At 52.2% G+C, this 14,607-nt stretch overlaps 4 protein-coding genes across 4 annotated transcripts; 2 read left to right on the top strand and 2 right to left on the bottom strand.

Annotated features, from left to right (window-relative positions):
• Positions 1 to 1,439: 1,439 nt before the first annotated feature.
• CORC01_00584 (fungal specific transcription factor domain-containing protein) lies at positions 1,440 to 5,099 on the top strand (the record flags this gene model as incomplete). The annotated part of the gene is made up of 6 exons (XM_022612241.1): positions 1,440 to 2,149; positions 2,212 to 2,649; positions 2,705 to 3,487; positions 3,711 to 3,837; positions 4,032 to 4,874; positions 4,938 to 5,099. The coding sequence occupies 6 exons, from the start codon at positions 1,440 to 1,442 to the stop codon at positions 5,097 to 5,099; spliced, it is 3,063 nt and encodes a 1,020-aa protein (XP_022481380.1).
• A 502-nt stretch (positions 5,100 to 5,601) lies between these two features.
• CORC01_00585 (uncharacterized protein) lies at positions 5,602 to 6,549 on the bottom strand (the record flags this gene model as incomplete). Its single annotated transcript, XM_022612242.1, has 2 exons — positions 5,602 to 6,456; positions 6,544 to 6,549. The coding sequence occupies 2 exons, from the start codon at positions 6,547 to 6,549 to the stop codon at positions 5,602 to 5,604; spliced, it is 861 nt and encodes a 286-aa protein (XP_022481381.1).
• A 2,457-nt stretch (positions 6,550 to 9,006) lies between these two features.
• Positions 9,007 to 9,186, bottom strand: CORC01_00586 (uncharacterized protein; the record flags this gene model as incomplete). Its single annotated transcript, XM_022612243.1, has 1 exon — positions 9,007 to 9,186. One exon carries the CDS (start codon positions 9,184 to 9,186, stop codon positions 9,007 to 9,009), a length of 180 nt encoding a protein of 59 aa, XP_022481382.1.
• A 358-nt stretch (positions 9,187 to 9,544) lies between these two features.
• On the top strand, positions 9,545 to 10,812 carry CORC01_00587 (SMP-30/Gluconolaconase/LRE-like region; the record flags this gene model as incomplete). Its single annotated transcript, XM_022612244.1, has 2 exons — positions 9,545 to 9,622; positions 9,691 to 10,812. 2 exons carry the CDS (start codon positions 9,545 to 9,547, stop codon positions 10,810 to 10,812), a joined length of 1,200 nt encoding a protein of 399 aa, XP_022481383.1.
• Positions 10,813 to 14,607: the final 3,795 nt, after the last annotated feature.

The raw sequence follows: 14,607 nt of genomic DNA on the forward strand, positions 1-14,607 counted from the left end.
GGCGCTGGAAACGCGTTCATGCCTGGCAGCATGGGAGACAAGCTTTTGCGACCGTGGTGATACTGCACACTTAATGCTCGGGCTGTGAATCAATGCAATCTCGACATCAAGACGTCGATTCCAAACGTGCTCTTGGTGATGTATCAATAGCCGCCGCCCGCCGTCGCTGCTGCTGAAAAAGTGCCTCAGGACGTCTAGGGGGGAGCAGGGTGCAAAGACTCGCTTCTAGGGGAGATGACAGGAGCGGTCACCATGCCAGAGAACAGATGGTCCATCTCGCTGTCGTCTTCAAGGATGACCTTGATAGCTTTTGGGTGCCCATGTCCCAAATGGCAAGCCACCTAACAGGATGCTCGCCAGAAAAAGGCCAGTGTAGGAGAGGCCATCCGCATCGCCAGGTTTGCGACAAGCCGAAAGACGAGGTGCCCGTATGCGACGGGGCTCTTCGGGTTCGCAGTGTGCTTAGTCGACGAATAAGGCAACTCTCGCGAACAAGGGCCATGGAGAAATGCGGAAGGTGACATCCAAAATCAGAGCAACTCCTCTGATGGTCTGACCCGCGATATTATCGACGTCGAGTTCCAGGTAAAGGCTGCACCCTACCAAAGAGGTATAATTATATCGTGGACAGCAGGTTTTGAGGTCGCGCCGGCACCTTTCCACAGGCCGCTCGCTAGTCATATTCCATGTCGAGATGAATGAGAGCATGGCGAGATGTGGAGACCAAGATGTCTTTCCAGATGGAGAGAGGTATTGAGAGCATACCGGGCCGGTGCCTCGGTCCGTCACAGTCTTGCTCTCCTCCACGGCATCGCCTTCGAAGGCTGCAGAGTTGCTGATTCGGGCGTTAGGTACATGGAGCTGCTATTCTGCCCATCGTTGACGCAACCTGCCGAAGTGTCTGTTCTGCGTGTAGACGACGCCTTGGCGGGAGGAAATCGCCGAAGCGGAACGACTTGTTGCATGTGTACTCGGAAGAACATTGTGAGCGACGATGTTGGCTATGAAAGTGGTGGATGAAAGGTTGATGCCTTAAATGAATCGATTGAAGGTACAAAAGAATGGTGCCCTGGGGGCATTAGGTAAAGAGAGACTGTCCGGTTTTCCGAGGTGCGTTATCGGGTGACTTTATCCGAAGATATTCCGTTATCGCACTTGCTATCTTTAGAGGTACCTGAGGCAGGTGGATATCAGCAAAGGTAGTGCGGGCTGATTAGATAAGCTTCACCAACTCCTCGGGAAACCTGCAAGTTCACCGCGGGAAACCTGCAAGTTCACCGCGGGAAACCTGCAAGTTCACCGCGGGAAACGGCCACTTACACGAAGAACCCCTCGAGTTAACGACGAATAACATCAGTACCTTGCCACGGCCAAGGCGGAGGGTGGCACAATGCACTTCGCCTTGATTCCAACAGAAATACTAGCCTTACAGTAGAAGTATGGCGCCCGAGGCCGACAGCGAATCCTTGCCCTCGGAGCGCCCCTACCGCTCCCACCTTCGCCCGGCGTGCTTAGCCTGCCGGAAGCGCAAGTCACGGTGTAACGTCGATAGAAGTGGAGGATCCTGTCTGACCTGCCGAGCTCACGGGACACAATGCGAATTCCCACCGGCCCCTGATGGAGCCTCGCCGCGGCCGAAGACTACCTGGAGAAACGTCCAAGCCGGTAGGTCAAAGGATCTGGGCCACCGCGCCTCCGCGGCCTCATCACCACACCCTTCGGCTCGGACATTGTCATCGGAGCTCAACTACAACCACCAGACGAACCAGCTGTCACTGGCCGAGGCAAGCCGGCGGAAGTCAAAATCCTCAGATGGCCAGCCTCCGTTGTGCTCGCCCAAAGACAAGCGGTACCCTGAACCCATCGGCGATGGAGGAGAGGATGAGGCACACATTGTGGGACCAGCCGATATTGAGGACACCCAAGTTCTATCAACGTACCTGTCCAATGATTCATCTGCGTTGATTAGAAGTAGGATCTCGGTGACGAGCCCACGGCGGGACCATGGAGGTGGCACACGGAAACCCGTTGTCTTCACCACGGTGAGGAAGCAGCCTATCGGCCTGCCTGACGACCGGAATCCGGCATTCTTGAAATGTCAGATGATCGAGAAGCTCCTCGAGCCTATGCTTCATGACGTTGTTGAGCTGTAAGTCAAACTCGACTTCTCTTGATGTGTATTGTTACCGCTGACCTGACTTGTGCCCCCAGGTTCTTTGAAAAGCCAAACCGGTGTTTCCCCTTGTTGGATAGACAATCCTTTGAGAAACGATTCGTTGAGGATAGGAGGCACATCTCGCCGGCCTTGTTGTCTTCTCTCTATGCGCATACAATGACCTACTGGGCACAGTCGCCCAGCCTCGTTATCCAACATCGCCCCGACACTAGGTTCATTTGGAACCAGGCCAACGATGCTCTGTACTCGGAGATTCATTTGTCACCCGGCATCTCGACTTTGCTGGCAATACTTCTAAACATTTCCGGCCGGCCATTGACTTCCATCATCGGAAATGGCCTTCAGCTTGGCTCTGCTATTTCTCTGGCTCATTCGCTCGGCCTGAACCGAGACTCGTCTGATTGGAATATCCCAGAAGCCGAGAAGCTGCTGCGGACAAAGATCTGGTGGGCTATCTTTGTGTATGATAAGTGGTATGTGCAAAGACAGTGAGCAAGCATAATTCTCTAGGGCTAATCAATGACCCAGGTCGAGTCTCGCGTACGGCACGCCCCCGCAGCTAAGGAGCGGCCAGCATGATGTTTCTCTTCCCACGGTAGAGCAGCTTTGCGGCCCAGCACCCAACCCGGTTGACTACGAAGCAACGTCTGTGTACCTCGCCTTTGTCGCTCTTGCTCGGTTTCTCGACAGATACTTGGAGCGCATCTACGACCTTGAGAAGACATCAACCACCGGTCCGTGGGATCTGGAAGTCTTGCTGACGCAATGGGAGGACTCACTCGAAAACAATATACGGCGAAGGATCATCCGTGGTGGCGAGAGTCTCGACATACCAGGCTCGGCCAACCTTCGTCTCGCGTATCTCTACATCAGACTTTTGCTTCGGAAGTGGGAACTAGACGCTGAGAAACCAGCCAACGCTGACAACACGTCCTCCATTCCCATGCGCTGCTATCTTGAAGTCCGACGGGCTGCCGAGGAGATTGTCCTTCTTGTTCAAGAGCTGAAGGACCTCCAACTTGGCGACTACTGGCTTCCACTTCTCACCTTCGCGTTTACGTCCACCACCAAGTTCCTCCTTCGCTGCGCTCTAGAGACAGAGAATACCATCAGCGGACTGGCGCAGAGCATGTCGCTGAAGCTGGCGCGCGACCTTATCGATGCGCTGCAGGTACATCGCCAAAAGGCCTGGGACGTGGGAGATTTGTGTATTGCGCAGTACTCCGAGGTCATCGAGAAGCTCGCTACGTCGACCTCGAGCGCCAATGTTTCTGAGCAACCTGTCAACATGCCCGAGCTGCAAGAATACGTGTCGACGAGTGTGCCAGATATTGACGAGCTTTTCCCTAGCTTATGGGACATGTTCGGCACTGCTTGAAGTAATCTTTAGCGACAATGCGGTCCGGCAGGCAATGCCGAAAGCCGATCGGGTTTAAGACGGTGCTCCGACGGACTACTCCGTCCACCACCCACTTCACATCATCAATGCCTCATTGGCGAGAGTCTCAACTTGATTTGACGCCAACATAAGCAGATCTGCTTCCACGCTTGCAGTAAAGCTACGAGACTTTGGAGGATGGGCGGCGTCAACAGACACCTCAGAATCATATTTCAGGCACGGATTGCGACTCATCAACCCCGCATCATCAAACTTCACTCTCGTAAACTCTGCAGCCTCACTTCATCCGCCGACTCGTCAATATACTCACGGGGAATGGAACCGAAAAGGGTTGCGGTGCTCTATCAAGCCATAGATCCGCCCGTTATCAATGGGGTGCGCAAGCCGATGAAACCCGGTGGTCAGTAATCATTCAACAACCACCTGTGCTCCAATTAACACGTCACAGGATATCAGGACTCGGGAGCTGACATCGCCTTCAACCTCCAGGTCAGTAAGTCTGTCGATACGATCACACCAATCCCGACACCGTCACCAGAGAAGGATTCCGCGTGGTGCTTTCCGGATACTGAAGAGGGGGTTCTGGACGCTGTCAAGAAGGGAGCAACTCATCTCTGGGCCAACACCATCTTGTTCGCATCTCACCCAATCCAAACTTCTAGATCCCTTGGGAGCGTTCAAGATACTCTCAAAGTCATTGGGCATGGACCTCTTGTTGTGGAAAAGTACGATGACAAGGAATACGTAAACAATTTGCTCCGCAGCATCGGCGGCTTTACAATGCCTCGGTCCTGGACAGTCCACTCCAGTCCGACAGTTGGAGTCAAGCTTCGACAACTCAGCCTACCATTTCCCCTTGTCGCGAAGCCAATCCGCGGACGGGGAAGTCACGGTGTTCGGGTGTGCCAAAACCTCGAGGACCTCACCGCGCACGCCGAAACCCTGTTCAAGGAATCGCCAAGCATCATGCTTGAAGAATATCTTGCAGGAGAAGAGGCGACGATCACTGTGATGCCTCCGAATGAAGGGAAGAATGACTACTGGTCCTTGCCAATTGTCACACGTTTCAATCACCAACACGGGATTGCGCCCTACAACGGCGTGGTAGCGGTCACCGCCAACTCAAGAGTCATAACAAAGGAGGAGGAGCAGGAGGATACAGCGTATGATCGGATCGCGAGGGAGTGCGAGGCAGCGGCTAGGGTATTGAGTGTGGCCGCTCCCATCCGCATCGACGTGCGACGTTTTGACGAGACACCTGGGTCTAGGTTTGCTCTATTTGACGTAAACATGAAGCCGGTAAGCTCCCTTTCGCGATATTCGATGCCATTCAATAAATATCTGACCAAGCATTCGTCATAGAACATGACTGGTCCTGGTCGGCCTGGGCGAGATGACCAGGCGAGTCTGACGCTCCTGGCAGCCGAGGCACTGGGTTGGGACTACCCAGAGCTATTGAGGCAGGTCTTGAACACATCGTCGACTTTGAAAACGCTCAGGGAACTGAAGCCTCGGGAAAACTAAAGTGTCGGGGGGCTGAGGCCTTGGGTCACATAGGGTATCAACCAGCTAGATGATCATCAGGTATTAATGAGGAAAGCAAATTTACCAACAAAGAATTATCATGACTGTCCTAGGTGGCATTGTTGCTATTGGCGATCTAGGTGGGCGGTAAGCATGCTGGCATCACAAGGCCAAATTGATTCACAAAGAGAAGGAGCAAGATGATGTTGTACAATGCCAGTGTATTCCTTTGCCTCACCGGATAAGCAGCCTTTACTGCTGGTAATGGGCAGCCTATAGCTGCCAACGACGGACGAAAACCTAGTGCTCGATCATGAAGTGTGTATGACCTCATTGACCTGAATCCTCCTTGATTGCTTGTTCCAAATCCCCAATCTCCCGGATCTCCAGCCTCCCATGAATGAAAATGAATCCTCCACGGTGTGCCAAAATCCACAGATCCAGGTTCCTCCCCAAGCTGCCCAAGCTGTTAAGATCATATGAGTGTAATGTGCCCTGTTACTTAGACGTAGATAGTCTGAGTCACGGTGGGCTGGTCGAGCTCCTTGTTGGCATAGGTGTACTCAATCTCAGTAGACGAGGTGGCAAGAGGAGCCAAGGTGGTCGAAGTGGCCATGCCGGGGAAGATGTCGTCGGTAATGGTGGTCAACTCGATAATGGGAGTCGTGGAGGTGTTGGACTGGGTGGTCTTGCTGGAGGTGATATCATCGGTAACGGTGGTCAACTCGATGATTCCACCCACGTAGGTGGGAGAGACATAGGACTTGTAGGAGTAGGAGTGGGTTGGGTCCGCGTGGTGGTTGATCGAGACAGTGCAGATGTAGGGCTTGGAGCCATCGGAGCGGGTGGCAGTAGCGCACCAGCTGGAGATCATGTCGTCGATGCCCATGCTGGTGGTATGCTCAGCGGGAGTAGAGATGACAGTGCCAGTGGAAGGAGCGGCGGTGATGGTGGGAGTAGCAGTAGCGATAGCGGCGTTCATGGCCTGCTCAAGAGTGGTCTTGTTGGCAACAGTGAGGTCAGAGAGAGTGGTCTTGATGTAGCGGCAGAAGTCCCAATCGGCGCGAGTCGGCGAGTGGACCACAGTGCAAGAGGTCAGGGTGATGACCGGGTGCTGAAGACCAGCAGTTTTGGACTTGGTGTCATGGACGACCAGATCGGTGTTGACCACAGCGGCGTTCTCAATAGAGCTGTTGATGACAACATTGTGGTGAATGTTGTGCTCGATGCCAGTGACCACAGCCTGGGCGGAACCCTGGGCGTTGGTGACGCCGACAGCGGCGTGGTTGTCAAGAACGGGCATGCCGTTGACAGCAGCGCCGATGATGGCGCCAACAGCGGCGAGGACGACGTAGGACTGCGAGGAGAATATCGTGAGTTTCCAGAACCAGTTTATTCATGGTTTTGAGGCACAAGAGAAAGCCAGAGAAAATCACAAACGTACCTTCATCTTGACGTCGATGGAGTGAAGAATCTGAATTCTCTGTTGGTGATGAGTGTTGGTTGAAAGGGATTGATTGCTTTGTTTGTTGCTTTTGATCGTGATGGTGAAGGTTGTTTGTGAAGGAAAAGTATGTGTGTGTGGAAGAAAGAAGAAAGTAAAAGTTGGAGGGTGAGTGAGAAGGGATTTGTGGAAGAGGTGGGCGATTGGGGGTCGGTGGGTGGGCAGGGCAAGCAATAATCCTCGAGAGGGCTAGCTTTTGTGATCCCTTCTCTTCAGGCAACAAGCAGGAATGAAGGAAGAGGCAGGAGCGAGTGGTATATTGTGAGTTGGCGATGAGATGGAATATGCACCATGTGATGAGGATGTGAGAGGGCTCAGGGGCACACCTGATTGGGTGGAAAATCAGGAGTGAAGCTCACAACCACCTCTGAAAAGCTTCCAAATAAACGCTAGCCTCTCTTGGTTATCAATAAGTGAGCTGATTTGAACTTGTTGGTCAAAAGGGGCTTTCTCGTTGGTCTATTATTCAAGGCATCACGTGGCTCCTAGGCCTAACAATCTCTGGGTGAAGCCTCACACAACTCTGCACCTGCCTCGATTTGATCTCTCGCCAATCTGAACAATTGTGGACTTTTACTGATGAGTCTGGTGATATCTGGGGACGTTTAAATCGCCAGATCAGTGAAGGTGATGTTGTCCTCGGCGCGTCTGGTTCGACAGAGTCGGATTTCAGGCTAGTGGGGAAAGCTGCGTCAACAGGTTAGGTGGACAGACAAGTTTGAGCGAGAACATCGCGAATAATATTATTTGCAACTGGTTCTTGAATAATCATAATCGTAAAAACGTTTTATTCTCAACCTCGAGACTGAGTGTGTGACCGACATCTTGGTGAAGTGAAAGATACATGAGTTGCAGGTTGACCGCCCTCCATCGCCATTATTGCTGGGCAGCAGATGAGCCACCATCCCAAACACCTATTACACCGTAACTCATAGTCGTCGAAATACTATGCTGCTACAAATAAGTATGTGTGCCATATTGAGAAATAAGATTATCCTCTTCCAAAGTTGTTCCGAGCCCATAGTCTTGGACCCTGGGCCGTTGGACGCGGGCTGCCGTCAAACACCTCAAACTATTCCTGAGATAACCTTGGCTGAGTAGAGTGATTGAAAGACCACTTGGTTCGTTTTTGTCAAACATGAAGGAATGGCCTCGGCGAAATACACGCTGCTATTCCCAATGTGTGATATTCGAATGTCGCTAGTCTTGAGAGCAGCGCGATGCTGCATAAGCGTCATCCCATTCCTTCTCCCCGAAACAAAACTATATGGTATCGACTCCCGGATAATACGTCAATCTCTCACGGTCCTTTTAGCGTTTTTCACCGATGCTTGTGGTTGGCTTGGTCAACAAAGAACGAAGCTAATCTCGCGTGGTGAGGTTGCAATGAGGTCAGACCCAGGGGGCCGGCTCATAGATTTTCGCAGAAATCCTCCAATCACCAAGGTGCAATTTTGCCGGTGATCATCTTGGCATGCATCAAAACATCGCCGAGATGTGTAAAATGGTCGGCAAAAGTTTGGCTGGCAGAGCCGCACCTCCTGATACTACCTAGTGAGTTGTATGTGTGCCATAAACCCAGGATCCTATTGAGCTTTGCCTTTTCGACGTTTCGTTTCTCAGTGTGGCTTGTATCGATGAACTTTGAAGAGGTCCGCCATGCCGCTGTTGCTGTGCTGCCCTCGGCCGATTACACTTTTCGCCCTCGGCCATCGAGTCTTCAAATCGGCCGTCGGTGATCGAGTCAACGATTCGGCTGGGCCAAATTAGCATGCCAAGCCAAGCACAGGCCGTTGAAACGGTCCACCATCATAAATAGAGTCATACTCCCCCTTTGATTCCCTTTCTCGGCCTTTCCGTCTCAAAAAAAGACCTCATACACTCTCTGAGAAATCCATCAGACATCAGAATTCCAACTATTCCACTGCCCGCCAATTTATCGGGCCCGCACGCCCAGTATCTCGCTATCTTGCGTCTTAAGTGGATGTCTAAGAATAGTTATAAACATGCGATGGCGTGGCCCAAACTCAATTTATTGTGTGCAAAGTTGAAAACAGTTTGCTCTAGACAAGAGACTTTGGATGAACGAAACAAAATTCTTTCGAGCCAAGATTATGCTTATTATGTACATGTAGCCATTAGCTCATGTCTCGTCCACCTCTAGAAGCCACAGCCCAATGTCCTCGGAGGCTGAACGAGAGAGCGGTGTCTGTCAACAAACTTGTTTGTAAGGTTCAGAGTTACATCATCTCCACAATCATCCCAGACCGGCCCTCTCAGCCCCCAACGACGATCGCGGCCTTGTCTCAGTTTTTTTTTGCCTGTCTTGGCGTTCTCTGGCGTCTCCGCACCGCCATCAACCCTTGCACTCCCCATTACGGCTCAATTCTGGGAGCACCAGACTTAACGAATGCCAAAAGGGTTCTCGAAAGAGAGGAGTGACCCAGAGGCCTGGTTGAAAGGCCCCACAGCCAGGAGGCAAAAGGGAAATTGTCCGGTAATTTGTCCGCAATGCATACACGGTCGTAGGGCAACATCGTGGTCTGGTGAACGACTCGCGGAGCTCCACCGAGACCAGGACATCCGAAGCCGGACTTCACCCCGTGGTGTTTGTGGCTTGCTAGTCAGGGATTCCAGCCAGGGATGCGCTCATATCTGCGGGGGAGAGTCTCATATTGCCAAGCCAGAAGCAAATATTTTGGCTTCATCACATTTCTTCTTACCTTCTGTCCCTATTCACTGCCTGGTGCCCAGGAGTCGGCTTCACTACATACTCCGCTGGCCGCATAGTCCAGCCTGTACACCCGTCTGGTGCCAGCCCAAATGCTGGCCGCGCCTAGTGGCGGCAAGCAACCCACCACGAAACCGTGATCCAAAAATGTCATAGCTTCACTGTTTCCTTAGTGTGGAATGGGATATTAGGAACTTGGCGCCAAGCCTAATGGCCGCGGACGAACCGATGGAGGACGGGCAGCGCCATAAAGAAGCTTCCCGTCCCGCCTCTCGTCGCTTCGCTTTTGTTAGTTCTTTGACGCTATAAGGTAGTCCACGCTGGCGGCAACTTCAAATTTCCCTCCTTCCAGCAAGTCGCCCTGTGGAATAAGCATGTCTCTCATCAACATCGACCTCCGCGCCCTGGCGACAGAAGGCGCCGGCTACCTCGCCTCCATCAACGCCGCCAACCTGAGCACTCCGGCAATTTCACTCCTAGCTTACCAGCCTTCTTTTGCGGACGTCATCGGCACCAACGCCACGGCCCGCAAGATTGTAGAAGTGGACTGGCAGGCATTCCACGAGGGTGGCATTTACAACAAGAAGGACAACTCCATCTACATCTCCTCCAACTACAACCCCACAGATAGCATTAACATCACCGTCCTCCACTTGGATGATTACTCCGTCACGAGCACCCAGTTTGATGGCCTGACGGAGGCCAACGGCGGAAGCTCGTACTACCCGCCTGGCGCAGACCAGTCCGCTACGCCGCCCATGCAGGTCTGGTGTGACCAGGGCAACTTACAAAGAAACTCCCAGCTTCTCGCCGTTGACCCCAACACCAATAAATCTGAGCCTCTCATTATTGGCTTCAACGGCCGCAACTTCACCTCACTCAACGACGTCCGTCAGCACCCCGTAACAGGGGATCTCTGGTTCACAGACCCTCAGTACGGCTTCTTCCAGGGATTTAGACCCGAACCGGCGCTCCCCACGCACGTCTACCGCTTCGATCCCAAGACGGGCGCGGTCCAGGTCGTGGCGGACGGTTTCCAGCAGCCCAACGGCGTCGAGTTCTCACCGGACGGCAAGACGCTGTACGTCTCCGACACGGGCGCCATAACCACCTCTCTCAACTTGGCTGGCCCGGCCACCATCTACGCTTTCGACATCGTCGACAACAAGAGGCTCGCGAACAAGCGCAAATTTGCGTACGCGGACGAGGGCTTCCCCGACGGCGTTCACGCCGACGCCGACGGCAACGTTTGGGGCAGCTGCGGCGACGGAGTGCATGTTTGGAACCCTGAGGGCGTTTTGATTGGAAAGATTCACTTGGGCGAGACGTCGAACAACTTGGCGTTCGCCCCGGGCAAGGTCTTTGTGTTTTCCAACTACCGCATGTGGGTTGTTGAGGGTATCAAGGCACTTGGCCGTGAGGTCTGCAAGGATTTCGGAGCGGACTCAGATCCTAGGTGCAGAAAGGAGAGAGCATAGATATAGAGCATAGCGTCTGACAGTTCATGAATCACAAATTCCAAATTTCATCTCCAGTTCCGCTCCGGGCTAAGGAAGTTTTTCAGCGCCGGTAGGAGGCTAATTAATCCGGGCCAATACGACCAAGCTTTAATTCAAGATCACTCATGACTATTATATCCGTTCCGCCAATCAGTTACACTTATTATTTATCCAAAAAAATTAATTTTGGATCACGACCGACTGATAGCTATCTCAACTATCAAGTAGTGCTACTGCTCGGATAGTCTCGACTGATATGGCAACTTTCCACACGCGACTACTTTGCAATCCAGACAGTCACCCAATTTTTGCCAACTCTTTGCATCCATTGAACCAATCCACAAGTATTTGATGCATTGAATATCTAAAAACCGCTTTGATGTTAGCAAAAGCTGCTATAGCAATTAGAAAAGTCTCGTATTCCTCAGTGTTGATTCCAGCAATCGACATCGTTACATCAAAGACGATTCGGGGAGTGTTGGATGACCATTGTTGGGTTGAAGTACAAAATGGACACAATACTCGGTTCCCGTCTTTGTTGTCGATCGAGAGCCTTGCGTCAGTTGTTGTGTTGTTTCTTCCATCCTCATCACGTTGGACACTTGGTTCGGAAAACTCAACTCGTCTGATTTCCGCTGGCCTGATGTGGATGACCCGGCAGGAAGGCAGACGCAGTGATGAACAGCTCGACACCGACAGAGTGCGCCAGTAGTGGCGCTGGGAGTGTACGCCATTTCTGTGGTGATAGCCACAGGCTAAGCCATTATTCTTTGATGAACTCTTTTCAACAAGCTTCTGAAGCTTCTGCGTGGTTAGAGTAAATGGTGCCGGTCGTAGAGGCAGAGGTCGGAGAATCTGCCCAAAGGATGGCCTTGAAACTAATCGCGTTGGCGGCGGAATAAATGAATTGCGCTTGAAAATTTCATTGGCTGTTGAAACGGATTTTCGAACTAGTTTTCCGTGGTTTTCGATTTTGGAGCGAGTAGACGCGACATCCATCCTCCAAGTCGGCCGTGGCAACCACCACCACCTCTAATCCCCTCGTCTTAGGATGACACGGCGAGCCCGATGCCGGTATCAGATACGGGAAGGAGCCCTACCACTGCCACCATTTTTTTCGTAGCTGATTCCCGCGTTGGACTCGCCGCGATCGCCGTGGTGACGAAGGGTCAATTAACTGTATATTGATCTCTGCGTGAAGTGGAAAAGAGAGGTTCCAACCGTAAGTTGGACCATCAGTTGAACGCTGATATAGAGACCCTCAGATGGCCCCTGCGCTAGCGCTGACTCGAGGTCGAATTGGGCTTCCAGTCCGACAGGAAGCTTCCCTTGAGAGTACCGGGGGGTGGGTATTTGCCCAAGCAGTATTCGAGCGAGGCTGGTAGCCAGTCTTCTTCAACCATCCTCTCGGAGACGATTGGATCCCCCTAGGAGTTCGGTCCTGGGTGCTCGTCGTTCGAACTGACTGCGCAATTCGAGCGGCGTCATTTCCCAAATCATGGAAGTCGAAACCTTGCACGGGAAGTCGATCCCATCGTGTCAAGCCTTGAAACCAGTCAGTGGTGGATCTGTAAACAAAAGCCCTTCATCACTCTTGTTTATAATCCAGGCTGTTCGGACGTGGAGATAGTTGGAACAAACCACGTTTCTGCTTCAAGGGGCGCAGGCCACATACGCTTGTGGTAACACTTCTTCCCCTTGGAGCAGAGAACAAAGTGGAGAGCAGACGGTAAGACGAGGTGTTGAAATTTTTTGGTCGTTGAGATGTGGGAGCCCCCTCCGCCAACCCACGTTCTGGTTTGAATCGAGAGGGCTGCCCGGGCATTGTAACCGACGACCAGGCGGGTGACGAAGACAACATTTCATACCGGCTGTTCTCAGGGCTTGGACGAGGGTCATCCGCGAGCGCGACCCAGAAGCTGTCTACAGCCCAGTAAACTCGAAGCAAATCTTCCAGGTCTCAATCATGAACTACCCTCGCGCAGGCTCCCCAGACAGATGGTAGGCATGGGAAAGGAGACCTCACTGAGACCTAATTAGTACACCTGAAAGGTCGACCCGGGCAAATACGCACGCGAAACTATAGGGAGCCGACGAACCTTTGTCGAGTATTGGAGCTCAAAATGGGCTGTTGAGGCAGGGGATGAGGTGTTGAGAGTTTCTGTTTGCGGAGGTGTGAGAAGCCCCTCTACCGCCCACAGACTCGGGGTAGCTCCACAATGGGAGCTGTGAAGGCAAGCTAACGGTCTGAATAGAATGGGATGAATTTACTGCCTGAAGGCAAGCTGACTGTCTGTCTGCTCTCTCTCTCTCTCTGTGTGTGTGTGTGTAGAAGAGAGAAGTCGAGCTAGCTACAAGTGTGGAGGTGATGTCAAGATGTAGCTGAGCGGAGCCCTGCCGACTAATCACACATGACAGGAGTGGTAGAGGGGGCATTGGGGTGTTGAAGCTGCCTTTCTCCTTGGGACGAGAAGTGTGTCCCCATGGGTTGTTGTTGTTGTATTGTTTAACGCCGGTAAGTCTCGTAAGAATAGGGCGTTCGCATGTGTCCCCATGGGTGAGCATGCATGAGAAGAGAAGGGGACGTCGAACCAGTCTCGAGTGTCGGTGCTCAACAACGGTTCGAAGCTCTCTGATATTGCATGCTCACCACTCGTCTTGTCTTTACAGTGATGCTTTTGTCGATAATGGCGCTTCTTCTTTGCAGGTATTTGGAGCAGGAAACGAGGTTTCGGAGCAGAAGATGAGGTGTTGAAACTTTCTGCTTGTAGAGGTCTGGCAGGCCCCCCTCACCGCCACCCACACCAATCGTGGTGAGCTCGATGGTCGGAGCGGTGAGGGGGATATCAGATTATTAAAACCCCATTCCTCCTTTCCATAGGTGCTGTTGTTGATGCAGCGAGTACTGTCCTTGAAGTGACGTTTGTGGTAGCACTTGTGCCCCTTGGTAAGCGCCACTTCAAGGACATTACTGGCCGAAGAAGAATGGTGCGAAGTATTAAAATTTGGATTGGACTCAAAGTTTCCAGCCCTGTTTTCGATAAATGGCAGCCTCCCCATCCACACATCGATTCGGGGAGGGTGGTCGAGGCCAGGGCCGGTAACTTCGAGTCCGGAACCCTTCTGCTAGTCGATTCAGTCACCCAAAGTGAATGTTGGTATCCGTATCACAGGGTAGTTGGTTCGAACCGTAGATCCGTGGGGTGACGAAGGATCAATTGATTGGATATTGATATCTCTGTGTGGGTTGTAAAAGAGAGGTTCTAACCGTAGGTTAGCTGATAGGTTGGAAGCTGATGTCGTGACCGTTCGTTGGTGGTCCCTGCGCTTGCCCTGACTCGAGATGGAATTGGACTTCCAATCCGCCAGTGAAGCTGCATTGGTCACTCGTATCATCCATGTGGCCCAGGAAAAGGAATCAACCTGTGGATGCAACCTAATCCACCATACGGATGACATATGTGTAACCACACAACTTCTGTGCGGACAACAGACGAGCAGAAGGGCCGAAAAAAATGTTCAAGCTTTCTTGAAACAAGATTTCAAGCGACCTCCTCCTTCTATGTGGCGTGCCCCTCGCCAGAGCTGTGGGACATGGAAGTGAGGGTTTGAGGAATGTGTTCGAGAAATGGCCTTGACCCGCATCATTTTGTAATACTGATATCTTCTTATTGTTGCAGATTCGAGCAAGCATGGCGTGTGAACCAGGAGTTTCTGCCTGTTGAAGCGAGCACAAGAGAAATTCTCAGTGCGTGGAAGCTCTTCGTTTGCCAA

The sequence above is a fragment of the Colletotrichum orchidophilum genome (genome assembly GCF_001831195.1).
Source record: "Colletotrichum orchidophilum strain IMI 309357 chromosome Unknown Scaffold_3.1, whole genome shotgun sequence".
NCBI lineage: Eukaryota > Fungi > Ascomycota > Sordariomycetes > Glomerellales > Glomerellaceae > Colletotrichum > Colletotrichum orchidophilum.